Genomic DNA, 13,480 nt, shown 5'->3' on the forward strand with positions numbered 1-13,480 from the left:
AGGCGTGGTGGCGCACACCTGTAATCCCAGTACTTGAGAGGCTGAGACAGTAGAGTTGAGGATTTGAGCACAGCCTCAGCAACTTAGTTGGGCTCTCAGCAACTTAGGGAGAACCTGTTTCCAAGTAAAAAATAAAATAGGGTTAGTGGTGTAGCTCAGAGGTAGAAGGCCCCTGGGTTCCATCCCCAGTAACACACACACACACACACACACACACACACACACACACACACACACACACACAGAAAGAAAACGTCGCCCATACTTAGAGCAAGTACTTCCATGGTGTCTTCGGAAATCCTTTTAGCAATCCTGTAACATAAGGATTTTAAAAATCTTTTTAAAGAGAAAACTAAAGACCATAAAAGTGAAGAGACTCATCTAAGGTCACACAGCTAGCCAGTAGCAAAACTAAGTTTTGAACTTTGATTTTCTGATGCCAAACCCTTCCGGTGGCACTGTCGACACTGTTATTTATAAGCATTAAAAAGAAGGAAAGAGCCGGGCGTGGCGACGCACGCTTGTAATCCCCGCGCTTGGGAGGCAGAGACAGGAGGATCGCGCAGGTTCGAAGCTAGCCGCGCGCGCTGGCTTAGGAGACCCTGCTTCCAAATAAAAATGTAAAAATAGGTCTGGGAGTGTAGCCCGGAGATAGAAGGGCTTCCAGGAACCCCAGTACCACCAAAAAAAAAAAAAAAAAGGAAAGAAAGAAAGAAAGAAAGAAAAGGGCCGGGTGATGGTGCGTTCAACGCAGAGGAGGCAGGGCAAAGAGCCAGCCTACCTGTTAGGGAGCAAAAACGTTGCGTTTTGCACCTTCCCCAGCGGCCCCGCTCCCACTTCTTGGGGCTCACCTAGTTGTGTATTTTAACCCTAAACTGATGACGGTGGCCTTCGAGGGGAAGGAAGCTGCACCTAAGAAGTACGTGTTTTGTACGGGGCTCCGTGCGCCCGCGCCCCCACGCCTGCGGGGCGGGGGCTGCACGGACCCGGCGGCCCCCGGGGCCCCAGCTGCCCTGGGCCCCGCCCCGGGCCCGCCCCCGCCCCGCCGGCCCGCCCTCCCCGAGGTGGCCGGGCTCCGGGTGCACGCGGACGGCGGCGGCGGGCGCTGAAGTTCTCGGCGCCTCACCCCGGCGGCGCCCGGGCCATGCGGGAGGCTGGGGCCGCGGCAGGATGAAGGGCGGCGACCGGCCGTACGCCCGGGGGCCCTCTTTGGGGTGGCTCTTTGCTAAGTGCTGCTGTTGCTTCCCGTGCGGAGGTGAGTGGCGGGGCAGCGGCGCTCCTTGCAGGTTGCAGCCGGGCTGGGGGCGCCGGCGCGCCGGGGAGGCTGGGGCTGGGAGATGGGGCGGGGGCGCGGGCCGGCGGGGCCGGCTGGCTGTGAACCGCGGTGGTGGCGGGTTCCCAGGCGGGACGCGCGCCCTGGAGGAGGCCTGGACTCGGGAGGGAGCTGCGGTTCGGGACGCAGTTGCTTCCCAGCCAGCTCGGGCGCCGGGCGCCAGCCAGCGGGGGTGCGGGTGCGCTGGGTGGGAAGAGGCGCTCCGAGACCTTGGCTGCCCATTTACATGCGGATCTCAGCTTGGGGATTAACGTCTGACTCCTAGCTATAGGAATGTATTTGACACTTGTCTCTACACCAGGAACTATTTTTGCCGAGTGACAGTTTTCTTTGGGGACTCGCTTTTCCCCGTCTGGGCGTTCACAGGCCAGCGTGGGTTTGTAATTTTGAGCCAGAGAGCTTGGCTCGTTAATTAACCGAGAGCTCTCTTTGTACCCAATTAGAACTGTATTTAATTATTCTGCTAATTTTAATGTCGTTGAGGAGACTTTCAGGAAGCAACCAGTTTCCCCCAAGCATCCTGCAGAACAGGCGGGTGGGAAGCATCTCAGGGGGAGGTTATGAACTGTGTAGCTTCTGAAAGAAGAAAGTGGGACCTCCCTGGACCGAGAGAACAGATGTGCCCAACGCTGCTCACCTCACTTGAACGCTGCAGCCGGGAGGCTGGACGAGAGAATGTTTCTGTGTGATTCGAGGTGAGAACATCGCCTCTTACTTGACATTTGGCCTTTTAGAAAGGTTCCCCTGTTGGGCTTCTCACCTCCGCCCCATTCTGCCTCCCATCCACCTTGATGTAAAATCCAGATGGACCGACCGTTCTGGCAGTTAGTGGTGAACAAACTTCAGCAAACCTTCACCATCCTCTGTGCCATACACAGGACAGAGCCCTGCCAGCCCCGAGCCGACCTATCGTCACAAAAACTAATTAAATCTCAAGACCCTTTCGCCACGTCATTAAGATTCGTAATCCCAGCATTAGAGTCTCTCAATCCCCGCATTAATTAAAAGAGCCTGGAACCGCGTGCCATCCAGCTCTGAACGCCTGGCTTCAGATGGAGAAGGCATCTGCAGGGGGAAGGGACGGCCAAGCCTAGCTCAGAAGTGCTGGAAGCCTAGACTGGGAATTGATGGGAGGGGGCGTGAGAGGGGAGGAGGCCGGAAGCGGCCCAGGGGAATCTGAGTGGGTGGGTTAGCTTCGGAGGCTGCGCTGCCCCAGCGCTGAAGGGTTTCCAGTAGGGTTTCTTGGGAGTCCGTTTCCTGTCAGAGTGGAATGTGGGGGTTTGGGCGGCGCTAATTTGAAGCCCCTGCAGCTGTCTTTGAGTCCAGATGTGCAGCCCTGGCTTCGCTGCAGGGCAATCCTCCCTGGGGTCTCTAGGGCCGCAGTTTTGTGGATTGTAGGGTAGAGGAGGGATGGGGAGCTGGCTCCTAGGGAGGACCCGGAAGACTGCTGGCTCTGTAGCCTGGAGAAGGGGAGGGGTGAGGGAGTGCTGCCGAGCCCTAGCTGCAGGAGGCCCAGGAGCCCCTGCTGGAGATTAGGAGAGGCTCCCAGCAACCTAGTGAGACTCTGTTTCAAAATAAAAAAATAAAACAGGGCTGGAGGTGTAGCTCAGAGGTAGAACCGCCCCTGAGTTCAAGCACCAGTAACACACACACTCACACACAACATTAACAGAGGAGACAAATGTCAGAATTATGGAAGCAGTTTAAGAGGAAAGAGAAGGTAACAAGGTGAGTACCTCCTGGCCTCCTTCCTACCTCTACACTGTGTGGAGATGGAAAACCCGCTCCAAGTTGAGGCCAGGGGAGGGGCCGGCGGGTGATAACCTGAGGCCTTGGGGAACTCCACATAGCTCCCTGAGATTAGATTTGGCCTAAAGCTAGAGGGGAGGCTCCACTGAGCCTGAGGGCATCATTCAGAAGCAGGCTGAGCAGATAAGGTCTGTTTTGAGCTGAGAACATTGCCCAGAGCCCCAGATCTCTGTGGGAAGAAGCTCACCCCACTGCCAAGCAGAGAAGGGCCAGAGAGAGGCTGAGACCTGCTGGAGTGCATGGTGTGTGGGGCCAGGAACCTGAACATCTAAACCAGTTCCTCTGGTCTTGCAGACACACTGCAGTGGAAGGGCAGCCTCTCTACTGCCCATTTCAAATAAAGGCAGCTGGTTACTTGGTTTCAATCCCTGCTCCCGAAAGAACTTGGCCTTCTCCTCCTGCTCCAGTAGCTTCCCTCTGAAGCTCATGGGTCACAGCCCATGACAAGCTCTGAGACCAGCTTGCAGTCATTCCAGATGTAAAGAAGACCTCGCTCAGGATGTCTTCTCAGGAGGAGAAGACAGAAGTAAAAGAAACCGGGAGGCGGTGGAATGTTCTGGTTATTTTTTACTAGAAGTTAAGTGAACCATAAGGTGATTTCTCTTGCAAACCCTAATGGTTATAATTGTTATCACTGGGGTAAGTCAAGGACTTAGTAAGAGTACCTGTGTGGCCTTTAAGTATCATTTTTAAGAAAAAATATGAAAGCCAAGCGTGGTGGCGCACATTTGTAATCCCAGCATTCAGGAGGCTGAGACGGGAGGATCGCGGTTGGCAGACAGCCGCAGCAACTTGGTGAGGGCCTTCAAAACTCAGTGAACCCTGTTTCAAAAAATAAAAAGACTAAAAAATAGGGCTGGGGGTGTACAATGCCCTTGAGTTCCATCTGCAGTACTACAAAGAAAAAAATATGAATTGTGTTGAGCTTGTCTTTAGACTTAGAAAGGTGAGAAAGGCAACTAGATTGTGTTTTTCCCTCCCACTTTCTGGTTCTGTTGAGTATGGGTATAGTGAAGGGTTTTTGAGAAAAGATGATTTTTCTTCCCCTACCTTGAAATTGGTGTCAAAGAAGAGAAAAAAAACTTGAAGACAAGGGTAGAAAGAGAATACATTTATAACTGTCTTTTGAAAGTGAAAAATAACCAGAGGTAAAGGCATGTGTTTGTGTGGAGGGTGATAAATCACTGTCACACTCTGTGGGGAATTGAGGCTTGCTTCAGCTAGTTAGACTGTCCTGTAAACCCTAAGAAGTGGGTCAGTTCTGGAGACTTACTTAGTCATCTTAAAGATAAGAAAAAGGAAAAAAGAAAAGAAAACCCAACTTGTTTCAGAATGACAAAAAGGATTTCAAATCACTTGGAAGATGCTAAGTATGTGTCCCACTGGAAGTTGTGTCTTCTTAGAGCCTAGAGGTTTTCCTGACCTTCCCAGGTTGAAGCCGGTTTTAGAGCCTTCAGTTTTTTGGTTAACTTAAAATTAACTTTGGGTATGTGGACCAGTGTCCCAAGCCACCCATCTTCCCACTTGCACTGAGACATTTCAGGAGTCTGAGCATCTCTGAGGTGAAGGGAAGGGGCGATGACTTAAAAAGCCGGATCAGTTACCAGGGAGTGAGTGCTGGGATCTGCCGCCCATAGTCCTATCACAGCAAGGGTACTTGGGTTCCTGCTGACTCTGACCTCAGAGGATGTGGATAAGGGTTACAGGGGTTCACATGGCATCCAAAGTCATTCTCACCTATAATTTCCTTCTATTTTCTATCTTTTTTTCAGAATCCCTAGCCAGGAGCTTTGTGACTTGATGTAAATGTCCTGTTCTTGGCCCTTGAATGAATACAGCTCATTTTATAAGCTGAATTTAATGTGTGAAACCATGAATGTGTGAAACTTGGACACAGTTTCTTTAGAAAGGTGTTGGTAACCTTGAATCGGTGCCCTTGTCTCTCCCTATTGCTTACTTTAGGTCTCCACACAAAGGACAAAATCCTTGGGCCCTGATGCATTTCTTTTTATTTCTTCATCTCTTGGGAAGATCCTTTACCATGGTGAAAACTCAGTTGGCCATTTAGCATGTATTTGTTTTCCCACTATATCTCTTGGTTTTTCTTTTTCTGCAGGGTATATGCCCCAATCTGGGGAGAGGTACCACATACACCTACGTCCCCAACCCAAATCCTGTGCTCCTAACAAGTGACCAGTACCAGTTATCACCTGGATAATAGAACTACCTGCCAGTCATCACATAGTCTAGTAGAGATGGGAGTATATGATTTGGGTGGGGTGAGGTAGAGACTGGTGAGGTAGAGACTACCACAGAGCATCTTCTGGTACAGCTGTGTGTCCAACAATCACTGATAATCCAACACAATGGTTTCATGAACATGAGTTCTGCTTTGGATAAAAAGATAAAAATTTAGACTCTACTGTTTTTTTATTTTTGTTGTTTTTTTGTTTTGCTGTACTAGGGATGGAACCCAGGAGCATTCTACCTCCAAGCTACACCCCCAGACCTAGTTTTTTTTTTTTTTTATTCTTTATTTTCTTTATTTATTTTTGCAGGTCTGGGGATGGAACCCAGGGGCATTTGACCTCCGAGCTACACCCTCTGCCCTATTTTTTTTTTATTCTTCATTTTGAAACAGGGTCTCACTAAGTTGCAGAGGGCCTCACTAAGTAGCTGAGGCTGTCCACGAACTGTGATCCTCTGGTCTCAGCCTCCCAAATGCTGGGATTACAAGCATATGCCACTACAGCTGGCTTTATTCTTTATTTTGAAACAGGGGCTCACTGAGTTGCAAAGGGCCTCACTAAGTAGCTGAGGCTGTCTACAAACCACGATCCTCCTGTCTTAGTCTCCCAAATGCTGAGATTACAAGCATGCACCACCATGCCTGACTCTTGTTTTGTTTTGTTTTGTTAATGGTGTGGTGGTGCACACTTATAATCCCAGTGCTTGGGAAGCTGAGACAGGAGGATTATCCACACAGGTTCAAAGCCAGCTTCAGCTACTTAGTGAGGCTCTCAGCTACTTAGTGAGGCTCTCAGCAACTTAGTGAGACCCTGTTTCCAAATAAAGTATAAAATAGGGCTGAGAGTGTACCCTGGAGGTAGAAAAGCCCCTGGGTTCCACCCCCAGTACCACCAAAAAAAAAAATAAAAAAAAAATACTAAGGCCCTGGCATACAACTCTAGCTGAGCATGATGGCGTACACTCGCAATCCCAGTGCTTGGGAGGCTGAGACCGGAGGATCACGCAGGTTTGAAGCCAGCCTCAGCTATTTAATGCAAAATAATTTAAGAGTAAAAGAGCAAGTCAACATTGGGGGTTTACTCTTGAGCTCAATAATCATGCCATGAGCACACTTGACTAGTGTGTTCACTGGGTATTTCATTTCTACTCTGGAAATAGGGCCCCTCTTTTTATAAATACTGCTCCTCTTATTCACTAATAAGTAGCTACAGTCTGCCTTCTTCAGACCAGACCAAGGGGGGCAGTCTGAAGCCTGGAGTGGGGCTGAAGCCTGGAGCAGGGCTCCTCACACTGAAGGTGCTGACAGGGCCATGAGGACCAGAAGGAACCTCAGGGCTCATTCCATCTGTTGTCCCCTTTTCTACTGGAGAATCTGGGATCCAGCTATCAGTAACAGGGTCAGAACCAGAACCCTCTTCTGGTGCTCCTTCCTCAACTCCATTATCCCTGGGCATGTGGCATCTCTAAAGAGAGCCAGGCTGACCACACTGAGAAGGGCAGAGAAGGGGCCAGATTCAGTGGCGCATGCCTCCGGGACTTGGGAGGCAGAGACAGGAGATTGCACTTTCAAAATCAACCTCAGCAATTTAGCAAGACCCAGTTTCAAAAATGAAAAGTAAATTAAACTGGGGTTGTAGCTTGGAGGTAGAACGCCTCTGGTTCAAACCTCAACTTGTGAGGACACACGCATACACATGCATGCACACACACATTAATAGTCCCCAGAAGAAAGCCTGATGTTGGCTGTGGACTGATTTATTGTTCTTGAGTGACTGCACTGTTTGCTTGGCCAATGGAATTGGACCTTCCTGGTTGGCTTTAAGGAATTCCTCTGTCCCAAGACCACAGAAGACCTGTGCACACAAGAGCAGTGTGTGCACATTATTTTTAGTAAATACATTTTTGTGTTGTCCCTTTTGGTTCACATTAATTCAGAAGGTCTTTTTTTTTCCTTTTCTTTTTTTTTTTTTTTTTTTTTTTTGAGATGGTATCTAGCTATGCTGCTACGGTTGACCTCTGATTTTGAGGTCCAGACAATCTTCCTGCCTCAGCTTCCCAAATAGCTGGAGCCAACAAGCGTGCACCCTGCCCTGGCTTGCCCCTGTTCCTGACAGGTGCCCTTTCTGGTGGCAATGAATCAATGAAATGCATTCCTCTCATTCCACCTTTGACGGTCCCTGGTTTTTATGTAACACACAGTGTTTTAGTTCATTTGACAAATGTTTATGTGCTGACTGCATGCCAACCCTGGCCTGGGTACCTGCAAGAGGATGGGCATCGGAATGATGTGCACTCCACTGGGCTGCTTTGAGGATTAGTTAAGATAATGTCTTTAAAGGGCTTAGCATAGCACCAGGCACATAAAGTGCTTTTTAAAAAGTGCTGTTATTAATGATAACAGAATACTAGATGTAGACTCCCCCCCACCCCCCAGGAGACTCCCAACTATCATGTATCGATGTATCTGTGGTGCTCTAGTTAGTAATGCTATAAATTCAAGTTTCTAAGTAATTAATGGTCTGGGCCCAAGCCATCATCAGCTGTACCTTGTGTAGTGTAGCTGTCACTGTAGGGGAAGAAAGGTTATCTTTTTTTTTTTTAAGCAATAAAACCCATATAGCACTGCTACGATCATACTAAAAGAAGATTCAACAGAAGACTGGCAAGATGCCTAAGCATCTCTAAATTGTCCTCCTTGGAAGGAGGACACAAGGTACAAGCATCGGAGAATAGATACCCGTTCTTTGTTGTTGTTGTTAGTTTTTGGTTTCATGCTGGGGATCAGACCCAGGGCTTGCTGGCTAGGCAGGCACTCCACCACTGAGCTGCACCTCCAGCCTGCGGCTCCATTTCTGAAGTTCAGATCCCAAGAACCCACATTATGTAAAAAAGAAAACGCCAGTCCCTTTTTTCTTGCCTGCCCCTGACTTTGGCTAGCAACCTGCTGAGATTAGTCAACACTTACTGTACATTCTTGAAGTGTGTGGTGTCTCTGCTGCCTCCTCTGGAGGCTATTTCTGCTGAGATAAAAACTACAACCCATCCCACCCCACCCCACCCCCCAGGCTGTTACTCTAGCCTCCTGAGTTCTGGAGGTTTGGCCAGTGTCTTCTGTATCCTTTGTAAATGAGGAACACGGGTGGCTTGGCGCCCTGCCTTGTCTCTTCAGTGACTAATGAGGCACGTCTTTTCATTTTTTGAGATTGGCACAGCCTTCTGTGTTAGACTTCCTGGAAGGAGGGCAGCCCTGGTTACACCTATGTATGAAGCAGGCAGGAGGCTGCCAGGTGACTTTTGTCAGGTAAAAGAGCAAAGATCAGAGTTCTGAACAGGTTGTTCCACATTCTTCTGGCCCTCATGGTGCCTGCCAGTGAGGAAACTGTCAAACTGAAAGGAAGGGAATCCTTTCTGCTGCTGGGTTGGGATGGGACCTCATTAAAACAGGGCTGTTTCCTGGGGCTGAGTGGTGGTTGTCCTGGAGTAGGCTCCTAGGGCATTCCTGGTTCCTCCTCTCCCTCATTAGAATCCTCAGTGTTTTAGTGAATAAAGCAATGTAATCTTTCCCTATCCAAAGGGGAACCGTGCCTCCATGTTCATTTGCTCACACCTGTGCTGGGTCTCCTGCCTCCCCACTGACAGAAAGGCTCACTGTGTTTGTACCCAGGACCAGGGTAGACACACACATTCTGGGGCCCCAGGATCAGAAACCTGGGGTGGTGCCTGGCAACCTGAGATTTCACAAGCCCACCTCTAGCTAGTTAGGGTTCACACTTAAGGTGAGACCCACAGACTTAGTGGTGCTGGCTAGGAGGGGAAAGAAAGATTTCCTCTGGGCCCTGCCTTTCTCTTTCTGGTTTGTTCTTTTCTCTCTACCCTTTCTCTCCTACCCTCCCTTCCCCCAGCTGTACCGGAAGGCCACTTTCCCCTGGGGGATTCTAGTTTGGAGTTGGAGGCCCACTGCTGTTCACTCATGGGCAGGCTGGATCTCTGGGAGTGGGTGAGGGTTATCTTGGGCTCCTTCTGTGATCTCTGGGGTTCGAGTCCAGCGGGGAAAGCCCAGGCGGCCCACTTCTCACTTTTTAAAAGCAAACTATGCTCACCACAGGGGGAGGAGAGAATCAAAAGTTAGGCAAACAAAAAGACCATAATAACATAATCCTAACCACCTAGGGGCAACCTACAACTCACTTCTTAGCTGCTTACTGAATCCTTTTCTCTGTGTGTACCCCTTTTTATGTACAGGAGTTTGGGGGGCATTAGGGATTGAATCCAAGAACATTCTATGTTTAAGCTATACCCCCAGCCTTTTTTACTTTTTATTTGAAGCAGGGTCTTACTAAGTTGCTGAAGTCTAGCTAAGTTGCTGATCCTCCTGTCTCAGCATCCCAACTACTGAGTTTATAGGCATGTGCCACCATGTGGTTTTATTTATTTGTTTTGTTTATGTGGTATAGGGGATTGAACCCAGGGGCATTCTATCTCTGAGCTACACTCCAGCCCAACTTTTTTTGTGGTACTATGGATGGAACCTAGGGGCATTCTACCTCTAAGCTATACCCCCATCCCTATTTTTTAGTCTTTATTTTGAAACAGGGTCTCACTGAGTTGAAAAGGGCCTCACAAGTAGCTGAGTCTGTCCTGGAACCACGATCCTCCTGTCTCAGCCTCCCAAATGTTGGGATTACAAGCATGTGCCACCATACCCGGCTCACCCCAACCCCTTATTTATTTATTTATTTTGTTTGTTTGCAGGTCTGGGGATGGAATCCAGGGGCATTTGACCTCTGAGCTACACCCCCTGCCCTATTTTTTATTCTTTATTTTGAAACTGGGTCTCACTGAGTTGCAGAGGGCCTCACTAAGTAGCTGAGGTTGTCCACGAACCGTGATCCTCCTGTCTCAGCCTCCCGAATGCTGGCATTACAAGCGTACGCCACCATACCCGGCTCACCCCAACCCCTTTTTTGTTTTGAAACAGGTTCTTACAGGGTAGCCGAAAGTCTCTCTGCTGAGGCTGTCCTGGAACCTGTGATCCTTCTGTCTTAGCTTCTCAAGTACTAGGATTACAGGCATTCACCACCATGCCCAGCACAGCTTGATATTTTATATACTTCTTCAGAGCTAACTTTGGCTTATTCTCCTGAACATCCTTCCACACAGATGCAAATCCAGGATATTTCTGATGGCAGTAAAGCAACTCATTGTCCACAAGACCTGAACTTGACCACCGCTTGTATGAATGTACTATAGCGGTTACATTTGGTAGGAAGGTGGGAGGAGGAGTCCTGAGTTAGAAAATAGATCTTCCCAGGATCAGACTCTGTAGACAAGCTGCTGCTTGCCATGGGGTTCCCGTGTCTTGACTCCTGCTCTCCACCTTTCCTTTTTGTAGGAGTAGGATCTACCCAAGTTGACCTCTGCCTGGAGTCTGGGTAGGCCCTGGGCTCTGGGCTGCAGGGCTTGTCCTCTGTTGCTCTTGTCATAGGCTGCCTTCTGGGATGCAGTTGATCTCACTGAGCAGGTTCAGGGATTGCTGTTTTCTTTGAGTCATGCCATAGGAGATAGAGATCAGTACAGTATTGTAACTGGGAAAGAGAGCCTTGATTAACTTTCTTCTGTCTAGAAAAATCATACATACATAAATGGGGAAAATTAAATATAGATAAAAAGATAAAATTTTATCACCTAGAGATAGCCTGTGTTATTATTTGTGTGGGTGGGCTGAGTACTGGGCATGAACCCAGGGGTGTTCTACCTCCCAAGCTACGCCGCCAAGCCCTTTTTATTTGAAAATAGGGTCTTACTAAGTTCCTGAAACTAGTTTTAAACCTACAATCCTCCTGTCTCAGCCTGCCAAGTACAGACATGTGCCTAGCCTTTATCAATATTTTTAATAGATCTTATCAATCTTTTTTCTATGCATGTATTTTTCCCCAGAAATATGACATAGTAGTGTTCCAAGCCTTCATTTAACATAGCAAACAACTTCTACATTTTTGTGTGTGTGTGTGGGTCTGGGGATGGAACCCAGAGGCATTTGACCTCCGAGCTACACCCCTGCCCAATTTTTTATTCTTTATTTTGAAACAGGGTCTCACCGAGTTGCGGAGGGCCTCACTAAGTAGCTGAGGCTGTCCGCAAACCGCGATCCTCCTGTCTCAGCCTCCCGAATGCTTCTACATTGTTTTTAATGGATGTATTCAATAGTATACTGGAACCAGCTCATTTTAGAAGGGGATTGTAAAACTGTTTGAAAGCAGGTTTTGAAACCATCTACAGCTACCATAGAGGAGTGTTTATACCATGGAAGTCACAAGACACCACAAATCAAGGCTCTTTGTTTTATCCAGAGAGCTGGTTTATCAACATACCTCTAGACAAACATGTTTTCATATGTAAATTTTTACTCAAAATCAGTCTCTTTATTCCAGGTTGTTTCTAACTTTTGCTATTATAAACAATATCATAATGAGCATTTTTTTTCAGTACTGGGGATTGAACCCAGGGGCATTCTACCTCCCAGCTACACCCCAGCCTTATTTTAGTATTTATTTATTTATTTATTTATTTATTTTGTTACTTATTTTGTTATTTATTTTTGTGTGTGTGGTACTGGGGCTGGAACCCAGCGTCTCACTAAGTTTCGGAGGGCCTACATAGCTGAGGCTGGCCACAGTCCTCCTGTCTCAGCCTCCCAGTACTGGGATTACAGGCTGCGCCACCATGCCTGGCTTGTGATGAGCACTCTTGTGGTTGGCTGATACATACCCATGATTGCTTCCTTAGCATAAGTTTCTAGAAATAAGGTTCCTGAATCAGAAAAGGTTTAGAATTTGAAGACTCATTTGCTGCCAGTTAACCCCCGTTTCACACCCTCTGAAAGGAAGGGTGCACTGTTTTTTGTTTTAGAAGAATTTATGAGAAACATCCTCTGGGATAGGAATTTCTTGTCTCTCCGACTGTTTGCTTCTGTTTACATTTTCCAAATTACTTAATTCTTGAGTAAATACCTTGGCTGAGAGTATAATCGAATGTCTTTGAGTCTTAGTCCATGTACTGATATACAGGGTGTAAAAATATATATATTTCGGGATCGATCTGGGCTGTGAGGCACTGTATCACAATGATTAAGAGCTTGGACGCAGGAGCCAGTATGAATGTGAATCCCAGTTCCACCACTTATTCCTGTGATCTAGTGCATGTTATATAAACCCTTTGCCTCCATTTCCTTGTCTGGAAAAATAGAGATGGTCATGAAATCTATTCATGGGTCTTTTGTGAGGCTTAGGTAAGTTAACACATGTAGTCACTTAGACCTGGCACATGGTGCTAGAGAAGTGTGGAATCCTTGTTTTTACTAAGTGCCTACAAGTCTCTCTGGTCTTTGCCAACTGTCATATTCAATTTGTTTTGTGTGTATGTGTGTGTGTGTGTGTGTGTGTGTGTGTGTGTGTGTGTATGTATGGTACTGGGATGGAATCCAGGGCCATTCTCCCAGCCCTATTTTTTAAAAAGTCTTTTTATTTTTTGAAATGGGGTCTCACTGAGTTGCGAAGGGCCTCACAAGTAGCTGATGCTGTCTGCGAACCGTGATCCTCCTGTCTCCACCTCCTGAATGCTGGGGTTCAGGCATACACCACCATGCCCGGCCCTCAATTTATTTCATTAGTTCTTTTTTTCCTTCTGGCAATACTGGGGATTGAACCCCGAGTCTCGTGAATGCCAGGCAAGCACTCTACCGCTGAGCTCTATATCTGTAGCACTTTAAAAAAAAAAATTTTACACATGTCTGCTAATTTGCACACTCTGGCCTTGAATCTGCGATCCTCCGGCCTCAGCCTCTCAAGTAGTTGGCATTACAAGTGTGTGCTATCACTTCTGGGTTCATTAGTTCCTTAATCATATGGGAAACTAAGCTTAGCAGTTTTTGCATCGTTTCCAAATATTTGAATACTGTGTGGCAGGTATTGGACTAGGGCTTCTAGTAAATTAAAAATGCTTCTATGCCCCTTAAATCCAACTTGGGGGCTGTTCCATAGTGTGAAACAGTAATAACAACAACAAAGAATTAGTTACTAGAAATATTAA

General features: G+C 47.6%; 1 protein-coding gene across 12 annotated transcripts in view; it reads left to right on the forward strand.

Annotated features, from left to right (window-relative positions):
- The window catches only part of KALRN (kalirin RhoGEF kinase), a gene marked incomplete at both ends in the record, with an annotated part of 686,722 nt that overhangs the window by 543,592 nt on the left and 129,650 nt on the right, over positions 1–13,480 (forward strand). For 7 of the 12 annotated variants that reach the window (XM_080696276.1, XM_080696277.1, XM_080696279.1 and 4 more), the window contains one exon: positions 1,171–1,255. The exons of the other annotated variants lie outside the window; for them this stretch is intronic. In XM_080696276.1, the coding sequence (XP_080552402.1) occupies positions 1,171–1,255 (85 nt within the window). Of the gene's footprint in view, positions 1–1,170; positions 1,256–13,480 lie in introns of those variants that run through there. 12 annotated transcript variants of the gene reach the window in all.

Source organism: Muscardinus avellanarius, assembly GCF_963383645.1.
Source record: "Muscardinus avellanarius genome assembly, chromosome: 5".
Taxonomy (NCBI): Eukaryota; Metazoa; Chordata; class Mammalia; order Rodentia; family Gliridae; genus Muscardinus; species Muscardinus avellanarius.